Raw genomic sequence first — 11,939 nt, 5'->3', positions numbered from 1 at the left:
CTATCACAGTCACAATAAATGGGGCTGGCCTGGGGGCGTGCAGTGCCTTTGGAGTCAAGGCTGTGCCCAAGGCCACTCCCCGGCTCACAGGTAGCAGCTCCATGTTGTGTTTTACACATCTGCCTATGTGGCGATGCCTGTCCCAACCCCATGGCCATGCAGCTCCCTCCCAGAAGCACATGGGGAATGGGGCTCTGGTCCCACTTATGGGCTCAGCTTTTGGTCTTTCCCCCCCCTTGCTGCTATTTTAAGCAGAGTACAGTCAGCACTGTCGCAGGATGAATGATGGGGTACAGGATGTCCTGTGGGCTGAAGAGCTGGGAGCTGTGTTCCTGAAGTGACAAGGCTCCTGATGACACCAATATATGCCGTCCTCCTGAAAACACACACAGGTCCTCCCAGGTCTTCCAGCCCCACAGGAGGTTCTCATTAAAATATATATATATTAAGTAATTTTCTTGTTATTTCACCTGCTCCCTTTCCTTATAAAAATTAAATGCATAAATAAAAAAAGAAACGCACACTGAAGTCAGGTTCAGGTTCAGAGAGGGACATCCTGTGCCCTCAGGAGGGGGGGGGGGGGGGATGGGTGTTGCCAGTTTAGAAGAGGAAATAAATTTGTTACCATAACTATTATTTCAGCTATTGTCATCGCAAAAACCGTAATAGACACAAAAACAGAAAGTTTGTACAAAAATATTTATTTCTTAACATTTGAATTAAATATTGCATAAAAAATCCAATTAATTAAATACAGAAAATATAATCTATATAAAGACCTATAAGCAAGATTCTTAATTAAAAAAATATATAAATATATTAAATAATTTTCTTGTTATTTCACCTGCTCCCTTTCATTATAAAAATTAAATACATAAATAAAAAAAAAAAAAAAAGTACACTGAAGTCAGGTTCTGGGACATTTTCAGTTTCTCAGCTAGTTCTAAATGACACGGAACATTTCTGATGGAGTCCATGGCTTGCTTGTCCTGGCACAGTGCATCCTGTTCCAAAGCTTCAGTTCAGTTCCAGCTCAGTCACGTACTTCTTGACCCAGTCATGTTCAGGGTTGGCACAGACTTCACGTCCCTTCCTTGTGATGAACCTGTGGGGAGCAGCGAGATGAGTTCCATGTGAGAGCTCCATGTGGGGGAGACCCCACCATCCCTGTTCCACACCTCTCCTGAGGGTCAGTAGGATTTGGGCAGCACCACATGGTGCTGATCATGTTGGCAGCCACCAGCCTGCAAAACCCTGGAGCAGGACCAGTGTAAGCCCCAAGTGCACTGAGCCCATGGAGCATCCCCATGCATCTCTTGGCTCCACATCCTTCCTGTCCCCCCTGAAAATGAATCTTTCTCATTGCAGGTCCAAAATGTGGAGGAATCCTCATCCCAAAGGGAGAACCCCCAGTCCTGGAGGAGAACACTTACACGACACCTGGCTTAGAGCACAGGCTGTTGGTCTCATAGTAGTCGGTCACGAAGCTACGGGGCAGCTCCCGTTGGACGTAGGTGAAACAGCAGGAGGTTGGTGGGTCAGAGCCAACTGTAAAGGCAAAGACAGGTGTGAGCAGTTGCAAGTGACAGGCGAACAGGGGCAGGGAGCTGGGACTGGAGTCCCCATGGGTCTGGGAGGACGTGGAGGGGGAATACGAAAAGCAAGGTCTTTTTCCTTCTTCCTTAAATTCTTTCTCATTTGGGTTCACCCTGAGCTGTTGCTGACACCACACACGTGTTGTGCTTTGCGCTGTGCCTGCCCACGGCTGAATAGCACCCATGGAGCACCCGCTAGAAGGAGATCTGACATGAGGAGGGACCCGGGGTGGAAGGGCTGGCAGAAAGGACCCTGTCCCCATTTAGAGAGATTCATAGAGTCCAGACTTACTTGGTGCAGCAGAGGTCTGGTAGCAGAAGGCGGCGATGAGAACAGCCAGGGCAACCACAGAGACCTTCATGTCAACGCAGAAGTTGTGGCCGGAGCTGAAGCAGGCAAGTGAGCTTGAAAGCTTCTTTTCTCTTTGGTGCTGAGACATTCAGATACCCTCCAATTTATAGGGCAAGCAGGTCTGGACAGTTGCTTGCGTAGGTGTGGTGGAATTTCCCCCAGAGAAGCAGCTCGCAGCACAGTCTCGTGATGGAACGAAGTGGTAGCCCCAGCCCCGGAAACGTGAAGCTGTCCCCTTGATTCAGTGCCTCCCCAGTGACACAGGATATGAAACTATCACAATATCTATTTCTGTTTCTTCCATGCATGTCCCTTAGTAAGAAGTTCCCCTGTGGAGGTTCCTGCATTTGTCAACAGGCCTGTGTTACCCAACCTGTAACAGCAACTTGGAGGCAAGCATGCATCCTGCCTCTGCACTGCACAAATGGGACGAAGAGTATAGATGGGATGAGGCCATCTTAGGAACAACGGGAGAGAGATCTCTTCTACCCTGAACTGTTTCCCTCCTGCAGCAGCACAAGATAGGGGCTGTCACCTGTGGGCTCCCTCTTCCTATTGTCTGAGGGGACTCAGTAGCTGCCCTGCTGCTGTGACAGCACTGCAGGCACCAGCGCAGGTAGTGGTGAGCATAAGGGTGGGAAAAAGAATTCCAGAAGCTGAAGTGCTTGAGTTTTTTCCTCAGTTTTACGGGAGCTGAGATGGGGTGTTATCTCCTGGAGGGGCCTGCCTCACTCCGGGTCCTACAAGAAGACCTTAAATGACCAATTTAGGTTAGACACTTACGTTTCTTTGGCTACTGATAGGTGAGGTGAGGCCTATTGTTGATGGGCCTGGAGATGCAGAGATCCAGAAAAGTATGGAGATGTTGACTGTGACCCTGCAGATGAAGCAGAAGGAGCTCCAGGAGCTGGGTGAGGAAGAAGTCACCAGTTCTAAAGACCAGGAACTCTCAAGATGGGGGTGAAGGCACAAGCATAAACTGGGATGTCAGTCAGAAAAAGAGAACTTGGCCTCTTCTCAACAGCGAGGTAGCTGCATTTCAGGGAAATGTCTCCATTTCATTATTTTCATCTACTCAGTGATGTTTCAACAGATGCTTCCTGTTGAAAGAATATGACAAAAAGTAAAGCAAGCCAACGAAACAACCCCTGCCGCAGCGCTGGGCACTGACTCACCATGTTTCTGTAAAAGGCAACTGGCTGTCGACTTGGATGAGTTCTGTAGATAACCCAGTGTTTTCAAACCCTCACTGCAATGTCGCATGGTGTGCACAGCCCTTCCACTGTCTGCAGTTTGTGGGAAGGGAGGCAGTGCAGCCCTGTGAAGGGGGCTTGACCTCCAAGCAGACTGGGGTTTCTGGGAGACGATGTGGTCCAAGGCCTTAGCAGGAGAGGTCCCAGAGGTGACCCACCCTCCAGGTGGTCTCCAGAGCCTGCAGAGAGCCACGGTGGTGGGATGCCTGCCCCTTGCCCTGGCATGGCTGCAGCACTTGTTCTGCATGGAAGGCAGATGGAGCAAATGTGGCACTTGCCAAATGGAGCATCAGCTCTTCCCTGGCAACACCATGCCAAGCTGGTCCCCTCCCTAGCCTTCCTTTTGCCATCTGGCCAGGGTGCTGAAGCACCTTGCAGGCTCCCCCACCAGCACAGCCCCCCCTGCTTGTTCATGTGTTGAGCCCTCAAAGTCCTGGGAGGATGAGGGGAGAGCCTTGGTGCGCCTGGCCAGGAAGGGGGAGGGAAGCTGACATTCAGCCAGAAGCCAGCTGGACCAGAAGTCAGCTCTGAGCCAGCCTCAGCTTTCTTGGCTCTTCTGTCTGGTTGCTTGGGGAATGTAACTTGTAGATACGTAAGAGCGTGGTTTGCCTCTGAGCTATTCCCTGTGATTGAACCTTCAAGCAGGTCATTCATAGGTCATGTCTTGAGATTTGCCACCTACAGCCATCTGGTCCTGTCCTGCTCGCCAGACAGATGACGTGGGTAGGGCAGGCAGGCAAAATGCCATTTATGGAGCAGAGATGTTCTGATAAAAGCAGGTTTCATTAGAATAGAAGAATTATTTGTAAGTACGCATTGGTTATTTGAATGCTTTCAGTGAGATATTTTTTCAGTTTCAGGTAGCTGAAATTCTCCATGCATTTGTACCTCTGTTGGCAAGCAGATACAAAAATGTTTTGAAATTTCAGGGGCAATTTTTAAATTAAAACAAACAAACAAACAAACAAACCACCCAACAACAAACAAAGAAAGAAAACACCTTTTCAGTTTAGTTGATTCAGTTTAGGATCAGATTAGCCTAGATAATGTGTGTTACAAGGGCCAGGCAAGTGCTGGAACTTTTCCACTACTGAAAGCCAATAAAATAACCTCAAAATCGGAGTGTTTGCTTCCTATGAGTCTGTTTTTTTCCCTAGAAATCTGACAAAAGCCCTGACTCTGCCAGCTCTTCCCAGGCTGGGTGGAAGTGGGAGGCTGTAGTCAATGCCCTGAGATGTGGTAATGTGTCTAAAACGGTGTGCTTACCCATACCCCTGCAGCCCTATCATGATGAAATGAGAAAGGAATTTCTTCTCACCTTTCCCTTTTGGAAAGAGGGTAGCTGTGGGGCTGGGTGTCTGGGCTGAAGGACGTTTGTCTGGGAGGTGCTCTGGAATGGGCAGATGGCCATGGAAGAGTGGCCAAAGTAGGCTGGAGCTCCTTAAAGGAAATTAGGTTCATGCAAAAGATGCTGTGCAGGAAAATAAACATTTTCCCTCTCTGGCTCCGGCTGGTTTCAGGGCCTGTGACACAGCACACGGTCTGCCCTTCTCCCCCCCCCCCCCCTCACGGGCAGGCAATGTTTGGAGTCAGAAGGAAGGCTGGTTGAAGCAGTCTGCCTGATGTTGCACTGATTTGCCTGGAAGGTTATGTTAGAGCTTGTCTGCAGGCCAACGGAAATCCCAGAAGAAAATGCTAAATAAAGCAAATGCCCCAAATAAGTTTGGTCAGAGGCAGAAATAGAGAAATTCTTGATCTGTCTTATGAAAGGGGAACACTGCAAAAAATGGTGAGACTGGATGATGTAACTTGCTATTTATAGCAGTTTTAAATGCTGAGCTGGCAGGATTCACTTGGAAAAGGAAGTGTTAAAAATGGCCTAAGTTCAGTAACTGCCTCCAGCACAACCTGCAGCAGTCTTTGTCTTGCCCTGCTCAGAGCTTGGGTGCTGAAGACTTCCCTGAAGGAACCAGAAATTCTTTTCCTCCCTACTCTTGACATTTCTGGAGAAACAATGGAATTTTCAAGATGATGTCACGTCCTGGAACTGGCTCCAGGGGGAACCTGTGCGTGTGGGAGTGACTGGGAACCAGTGCCTCAGCTGCACTGGGGTGGGGGCAGTGCAGCCATCCAGGCCACACGGCATGGGCGAGTGTGGCTGCATTGCACAAGAGAGCGGCTTCGTGTTTCCTTGAAACCGTGTCACACAAGGAATCCTGGACAGTGACGGCCATTGAGAAGCAGGGTACAGCAAGCTGTTAGTGTTGATAAGAGATGGTAGCTCATTAAAGGTTGAACCTTCTTCCAGCAAGGATATTTTCTGAGAAAATGCTTTGGAGAAAAATATTGCTTTCCTATGTGTGCCTCACATTTTTCCTGGCCTTTGTTTTGAAATAAAACAAACAAAAGAGGATTAAATGTAGGGTATTTCAAACCAAATAAAAGTATAATTAAAAAAAAAAACAAAAACAAAACACACACACAACAACACAACTCTCCTTGCTCCAGCCCCCTCCCCATCCATGTCATGAAAGCCAATGAAAGAAACAGGGAAAAGTGAGTTTCAGTGATTTTGGAGCCCTAGGGCAGTGTTTGCAGCTGCCAGGGTACTCCTGGCCGGAGTGGTGGGGACTCGCCCCCACCCCCACCCCTCAGCATCCCCTCGGTGGCCCTCAAACCCCACGAATGCATGGAAATGACAACGTGTCTCTGCCTGGACTGTGTCCTTTGTCTAGAAGGATGGGCCATATCAGTCAGATCTTTGGTGAGTGCCCCAGGGAAAGCAAAGAAGACCAGGCTGAAAATTCAGAGCTCTGCTAGGGTGAAAAATAAAGCCAGTTTGTAAGTGAACCCACTAGGCTTTGTGTGTATGACATCATCACACAGAGTCCGACAGTGATACTCGGATGTTTATTAGCCTCAACATTTATTTTGGTTTGGGCTCTCTGCAAGGCTGCAAACCACTTCCTATGCATGGAGACTGCTTGCAGGTTGGGGTACTCTGCAGCACCTCTCTGAAGCACAGTTCCCATCTGAGCCTCTTGCGCCCCTGGATGGGTTTGCGCCCTTCAAAAGAGCCATGAGCACTGTCTGGTGCTGGCAGACACAGGGCAGGGGTTGGTGTTGGGGAATGCTGCATGCAGCTTTGCAGCCTCCCCCTGTGGCCTCCTGGGCCAGGGACAGTTTGGGAACAGGTGCTGAGGGGTCTCCTTTAGCCCCAGCTGTGCACAGAGCCCCGGACACTGCCCTCTGCCCAGGGCGAGACCCCCAGCATCCCCCAAACACAGCACCCTGCACGCTGGAGTTCACAGCCGCTTGTAGCCTTATGGACAACAGGAGTGAACATCGAGCAGGAGAGCCATGGACAGGCTAATATCCCTTTGTGTACTGCATCTGACTGTGCTGCAGAGCTGGGTTGGGGATGTTGCAGTGCCTGCAGGTGAGCTGTGCTTTGGTGCAGCAGATGCGGCTTTCTCCAGCCTGGGAGACCTCAGCATCACCTCAAGCGAAGCACTCGGGGTCCCTTCCCCTTGGGGCATATGCTTTGCGACTGGTACCTCTTGGCAAGGGCAGGACTTGGGGGGACTGGAGGGAGTCCCAGGGCCCCTGGGACTGCTATCCCAGTGGAAGAAGTCTTGGCAGCCACTATAGCATCCTTCTCTATAATCTTCTTTTTTGAATAATTTTAGCTTTCTTTTGCTACTCAAACAAACCTCATGCCCAAGGCTGGGTGAGGCCAAAGCTATAAAAGGCAGCTCCATGCCAGGAATAATAAGGGAAGCAAGCTTGAGAGAGATTGAATTATAACTACTTAAACTGCAGGAGCTTTCTGACAGCAGAGGGCTCTAGGATTTAACAGACAGACAGAAGACAGTGCAGAGAAACAGAAAGCTGGAAACAGACGTGGGCCTCAGGGGCCAGCAGGGTCATCTTGCTCCAGGAACAGCCAGGCAGGAGCGTGTGGCTGTGGTTGCAGCTGGAAGCTCAAAGGTGGAGACCTGCAGCAGGGGTCAGTGCCACGCAGGCGTGGCTGGAGAGGTGCCCACCCTGGCAGAAGGCATCACGGCTTTCAAAGGGCATTTTTGTAAGTGCTTATCAGTCTGGGCCAATGACACAAGCAAACAACCGTGGCTGCAGCAGCTCCTTCCAGACCCTCCTCTTCCACCCAGCCTTGTCAAATTCAGTAGCAGTGAACAACAGCTCCTTTCATTCCACTGAGCATCTCGGAGCTTCTGGATGGAGGGCAGAGCTTCCTGATGTGGAATGGTTCCATCACACCTCCTCACTGCCCCGGGTGCTCTGGGCGCTGAGCAAGACGGCACAGTGCGAGCCTCTAGCCCTTGGGCTTGTTCACTGCAGGAGGGGGACGCTGGGGAGAAGAAGGAGTGAAGTTCCCATGAGCAAAGCTCTTTCTGGCTGGTGTTAGCCACAAAACTGCCTTTCTGTAGCCGCAGTCTCTCTGTCATGGAAATGCAGCAAGAAGTGCAGAACCAGCAGCGAGTATTTGTCATTTCCCCGTGTCCATGCTACCCTATGAGCTGCAAGAAGAGGGGAACAGAGAGCGCCCACTGTTGGTTTCTGCACACTTTATTTCCGTGGCAAAAAGCCATGATTTAGTTTTACTCTATAGCAATTCATCTGAAAGCTGGAGCCACTTCTTGTTCTGCCATGCACCTCTGTCCAGAACTTCTCTGCTAAGCCATGGAAAGCAGAGCCCTGCCTGTCCTGCCAGGGCTTGCTCTGAATCTAGCAAAACTCCACTTTCCCGGTACCTGTGTCAAATCCTACAGAGGCTTTGGAACCAACAAAAGTGGTTGTGAGCTTCTGTGATGATGCATCTGCCCAGCTGCAAGGTGAGCTGCAGCCTGCTGCATCTGACAGCACCAGTATCCTGAATCACACTGCAGGGGAAGAGCAAGCAGGAAGCAGGAGTGTGACCGGGATCCTCCCTGGAGGGGTCGGGGTGTGGTGGAGCAGACCATCACCTGTGCCAGGAGCCGTCAGCCTTCTCTCTAAGCATCTCATACCTGTTCCTGATGGAGAACAGAGTTAAATCAGTGACTCCACTGCTCCCGTTTGCAGCTCCAGGAGAGACAAGCAGGGGTTTGCACTCCTGGGGATGAAGATCCAGGCCCAGGGGCCCATGCACAGCCCCAAGTCTCCTCTTTGCCGTGGAGGAGGCTCCCACCCACGCACCCCCAGGCTGGGGCAGGAGGTCAGATATCACAGGCTCGCCCGTTCCCCTACAGAGCTGCAGCTGTGCCCAGCTGCCCCGTGCTGCGCTGTGGCACTGCCCTGTTACAGCTCCAGTGCTGGGCACCTGCAGGGCTGGAGAGTGTCTCCCATGCCAGGCAGGTTCTCTGCTACCTGTTGCTCACCTTTTCAGCCAGAACTATCCATCTTGGAGCCAGGGGAGCAGTTCAGACCGGAAAACATCTCAGGTTGGCAAAACTCCTCTTCCATAATCCTCCTGGCAGAGCAGGGATGTTATTTACGTTGACTTTAACAAGGCTTTCGACTGGCTCCCATGGAATCCTCATAGACAAACCGATGAGGTATTGGGCCTTGATGTGGGCTGACAGCTGGCTGAATATCCAGGCTCACAAGATTGTGATCCATGGCACAAAATCCAGCTAGCGTCACCACTGGGACACTCCAGGTGTCCGTACTGGAGCCAGTCCTGTTTAATATCTTAATTACCTGGATAGTGGGACAGAGTGCACCCTCTGCAAGCCTGCAGACAGCACAAACTGCGAGAGCTGGCTAAGATGCCAGTGGGTTGTGCTCCCAGCCAGAAGGACCTGGAGAGGCTGCAGAGATGAGAGGACAAGACCCTCATCAAGTTCAGCAAATGGACACGCAAACCCCTTCCCCCGGGGAAGAATAGCCCCGTGCACCAGGGCGTGCTCGGAGCTGACTGGCTTGAAAGCAGCCTGGGAGCGAAGGACTTAGGGGTCCTGGTGGGCACCGAACTGGCCGTGAGCCAGCAGTGTGTCCTTGTGGCAAAGAAAGCCAGCAGCATCCTGGGCTGCCTGAGTGCTGCCAGCAAGGGGATTCTTCCCCCCTGCTGATGAGACACCGCTGGAGTCCTGTGTCCAGCTCTGGGCTCCGCAGCAAAAGAGAGGTACGGTCATACTGGAGAGTCCAGTGAAGGCCACAGAGATGATTTAGCGGCTGGGGTACCTGTCATGGGAAGAGAGGCAGTGAGCCCTGGGACTCACAGGGGGGCCTTCTCCATGTGTGGATGGGAAAAGAAGCAGATGATATCAGACTCTTCTCAGTGTCTATGACAGGACAAGAAGCAATGCACACACCAAAACACAAGGAATTCTATTTAAAACACAGGTAAAACTTTATTACGGAACACTGCAACAGGTTGTCCAGAGAGTCTGGGGTGTTCCTCTCCTTGGAGGTCTTCAAAGCCCAGCTGAACACGGACAGCCCATGCAGGGCTTCCAGCTGACCCTGCTGTGAGCAGGGACTGGGCCAGGTGACCGCCAGGGGTGCCTCCAGCCCCAGCTCCTGGCTGGTCCCTGCTAAACCTGGCATGGTGGAACTGGTAGGGGTTGAGCGATTCAGACAGCACAGAGTCTGCAGTGCAGCCACCCCTCAGCTCCTTGCACTGCAGTTTAGCAAACACCCGGCATACAAACAGCACGAGCGTGCCTTGAGCCTGCTTTTTTTTTTTTTTTTTTTTTTTTTTTCCAGGCTTGCGTAATCTTAAGTAAATGTTTTTTTTTTTTTTCTTTTTTTTTTTTCTTTTTTTTTTTCTGTACAGACTCACAGGGAAAATCCCTCCTGTAATTTGGATGAATAGATACCTTCTTTGTGGCCAAGCTACTTGGCATGCTTCAGTTTCCTTTTGATTTGATAAAAATGAAAATGAATGCTGAGTCAAAGCTCAACATTCTTGGCTCCAATGTGAACTATATCCCATTCCTTCTGCCTTATTATTTTTTGGCTATTTCACTTTCGTGACATCCTCTATCATAATTCTGGAATTTCCACTTGGGCTTCTCTGCTGCCTCCAGGACTCCCTATTAAAAGGGAACTGAATCCAGCTGATGCAGTCTGTGTTGCATCTGCCAGAGCTCCTGGTCCTGCTCCGACTGTCCTTGTCTGACGGGAAGATGAAGGTCTCTTCAGTTGTTCTCGCTCTTCTCCTCATTGCAGCCTCTTGCTCCCAAACGTCCTCTGCCCCAGGTGAGTCCTGCTTTCTTATTTGTGAAGGAAGAATGGAGCTGAGCCTTCGTTATTATTTCTCCACTGAGATCCCCTGGTAGATAGCTGGGAATTTTTCAGCCACTCTCCTCTCTGCAGTGCAATCAATTACAATTTCCCTGAAGTGGAAAATCATCCCTCCGTCCATCCGTCCGTCCCTCCATCCAACTAGCCATCTGTCCAGCCATCCTGGACCTGGGATTCTTATTCCTGGTTATAGTTCAGGGTTCCCAACCACTGCCCAAAAACTGAGTGGGAATCTCTCCTATACTTGCCTTCCCTAGCAATGGTCGTTGACATTGGACCAGACAATCTCCCATGTCCCTTTCAGCCTTAATTATTCCCTGGTTCCTCACTCCCTCCTACCTGCCTAGCTTCCTGCACTTCTGGGCTGGCTGCTCCTGGTGCACAGCTCAGCACATGCTCATGCTGTCTCTCCCTGTCTCTTCCAGTTGGACCTGACCATCCAACCTGCTGCTTCTCTTACACATCCCACAAGCTCCCAAAGAAGCTCATCCTGCGTTACTACGTCACCAGCACCAGCTGCTCCCTGCCAGCCCTCGTGTAGGTATCAAGGCTGACGCCTGGGTGCAGCGCAGGCACAGCCATTTTGGCACGTGCGTGCTCATGTGCAGGGACCTGCTGGGGATGCTCCTGCAGGGACTGCCAACAAATCTTTTGTGGGGACTCCCAGGGATATTCCTGTAGTGTGAAAAAGCAGATGGGAATGGGGGAAAATCACTGTCAGCCATGGCACAAGCTTGGGACACAAGGGAGAACCTCCTGCAATACCCCAAACCTGGGAGCTTGGTCTGAGCAGAGACCTCACGTGTCTCATCCCTGTTCCACAGGTTCATCACAAAGAAAGGGCGTGAAGTCTGTGCCAATCCAAGTGACACCTGGGTGCAAAGATACCTGCAGAACATGAAGCAGAACTGAGCAAAGCCAGACAGGAAACACAGCTGCTGTCATGAGTCTTGTCATCCTGAGCCCCTGCGACAGAGCAGGGCTTTGGGATGGCAGGAGCTGCACGATACCACACCGTCTGCATGCAGCTCCCAGGGACTGTGGGAAGGGCACCATGAGACACCCCATGTTGGGGTGTTGCTGCTTGCACTCAGCTTGCACTTCAGACCAGTCTGAAACGTCATCAGTCAGCCTGACACCTCTGCCTGTGGCCCAGAAAGGCCCATGGGACTGCGCCTCTATTGTTCTTTTATTATTTTAATTTATTTAAGAAATGATCATATGAGATAGATGGTATTTTCATCGGTGGATCATAATGCTATTTATAGGAGGGTGGCAGGGAGGGTATTTACAGGAGGGCAGCTCAGAGTCTCCGAACAGGACAACGAGTGGCCCTGGCTTACTTGTGTGAAATTATGATTCTGGAGAATAAAGAATTTGGATAAAACATGGGTTTGGATAAAGCGTTTTTATTTTTCCCCCCTTTATTTCCCTTTCACCAGCACAGAGACAAGACCTCACCACTGAGCCCATCGACATACTCTAGATGAC

The 11,939-nt window shown here is 50.7% G+C and overlaps 2 protein-coding genes and 1 long non-coding RNA gene across 3 annotated transcripts; 2 read left to right on the top strand and 1 right to left on the bottom strand.

The window, feature by feature from the left end:
• The first annotated feature begins 353 nt into the window (after positions 1-353).
• Positions 354-1,159, top strand: LOC137842181 (uncharacterized). Its single transcript, XR_011088939.1, has 2 exons — positions 354-533; positions 912-1,159. It is a non-coding gene; the product is annotated as an uncharacterized lncRNA (long non-coding RNA).
• On the bottom strand, positions 908-2,154 carry LOC137842178 (C-C motif chemokine 4 homolog). Its single transcript, XM_068655931.1, has 3 exons — positions 1,888-2,154; positions 1,434-1,548; positions 908-1,105 (listed from the first exon to the last, which is right to left on the bottom strand). The coding sequence occupies exons 1-3, from the start codon at positions 2,033-2,035 to the stop codon at positions 1,018-1,020; spliced, it is 351 nt and encodes a 116-aa protein (XP_068512032.1). The 5' UTR covers positions 2,036-2,154; the 3' UTR covers positions 908-1,017.
• Positions 2,155-10,039: 7,885 nt separating this feature from the next.
• On the top strand, positions 10,040-11,839 carry LOC137842179 (C-C motif chemokine 4-like). The gene is made up of 3 exons (XM_068655932.1): positions 10,040-10,403; positions 10,874-10,985; positions 11,273-11,839. The coding sequence occupies exons 1-3, from the start codon at positions 10,265-10,267 to the stop codon at positions 11,358-11,360; spliced, it is 339 nt and encodes a 112-aa protein (XP_068512033.1). The 5' UTR covers positions 10,040-10,264; the 3' UTR covers positions 11,361-11,839.
• The last annotated feature ends 100 nt before the right edge of the window (positions 11,840-11,939 follow it).

The sequence above is a fragment of the Anas acuta genome, chromosome 19 (assembly GCF_963932015.1).
Source record: "Anas acuta chromosome 19, bAnaAcu1.1, whole genome shotgun sequence".
In the NCBI taxonomy this organism is placed as follows: domain Eukaryota; kingdom Metazoa; phylum Chordata; class Aves; order Anseriformes; family Anatidae; genus Anas; species Anas acuta.
This window is presented reverse-complemented; position numbering and strand designations above follow the sequence as displayed.

Excerpts from the sequence above, each read along its gene's own strand:
- LOC137842179 (XM_068655932.1), top strand. The coding sequence starts at position 10,265 with ATGCAGTCTGTGTTGCATCTGCCAGAGCTCCTGGTCCTGCTCCGACTG. Across the intron at positions 10,404-10,873 it reads CCAAACGTCCTCTGCCCCAG|TTGGACCTGACCATCCAACC; the intron begins GTGAGTCCTGCT and ends TGTCTCTTCCAG. Across the intron at positions 10,986-11,272 it reads TGCTCCCTGCCAGCCCTCGT|GTTCATCACAAAGAAAGGGC; the intron begins GTAGGTATCAAG and ends CCTGTTCCACAG.
- LOC137842178 (XM_068655931.1), bottom strand. The coding sequence starts at position 2,035 with ATGTCTCAGCACCAAAGAGAAAAGAAGCTTTCAAGCTCACTTGCCTGC. Across the intron at positions 1,549-1,887 it reads CCAGACCTCTGCTGCACCAA|TTGGCTCTGACCCACCAACC; the intron begins GTAAGTCTGGAC and ends TTGCCTTTACAG. Across the intron at positions 1,106-1,433 it reads TGCTCTAAGCCAGGTGTCGT|GTTCATCACAAGGAAGGGAC; the intron begins GTAAGTGTTCTC and ends TGCTCCCCACAG.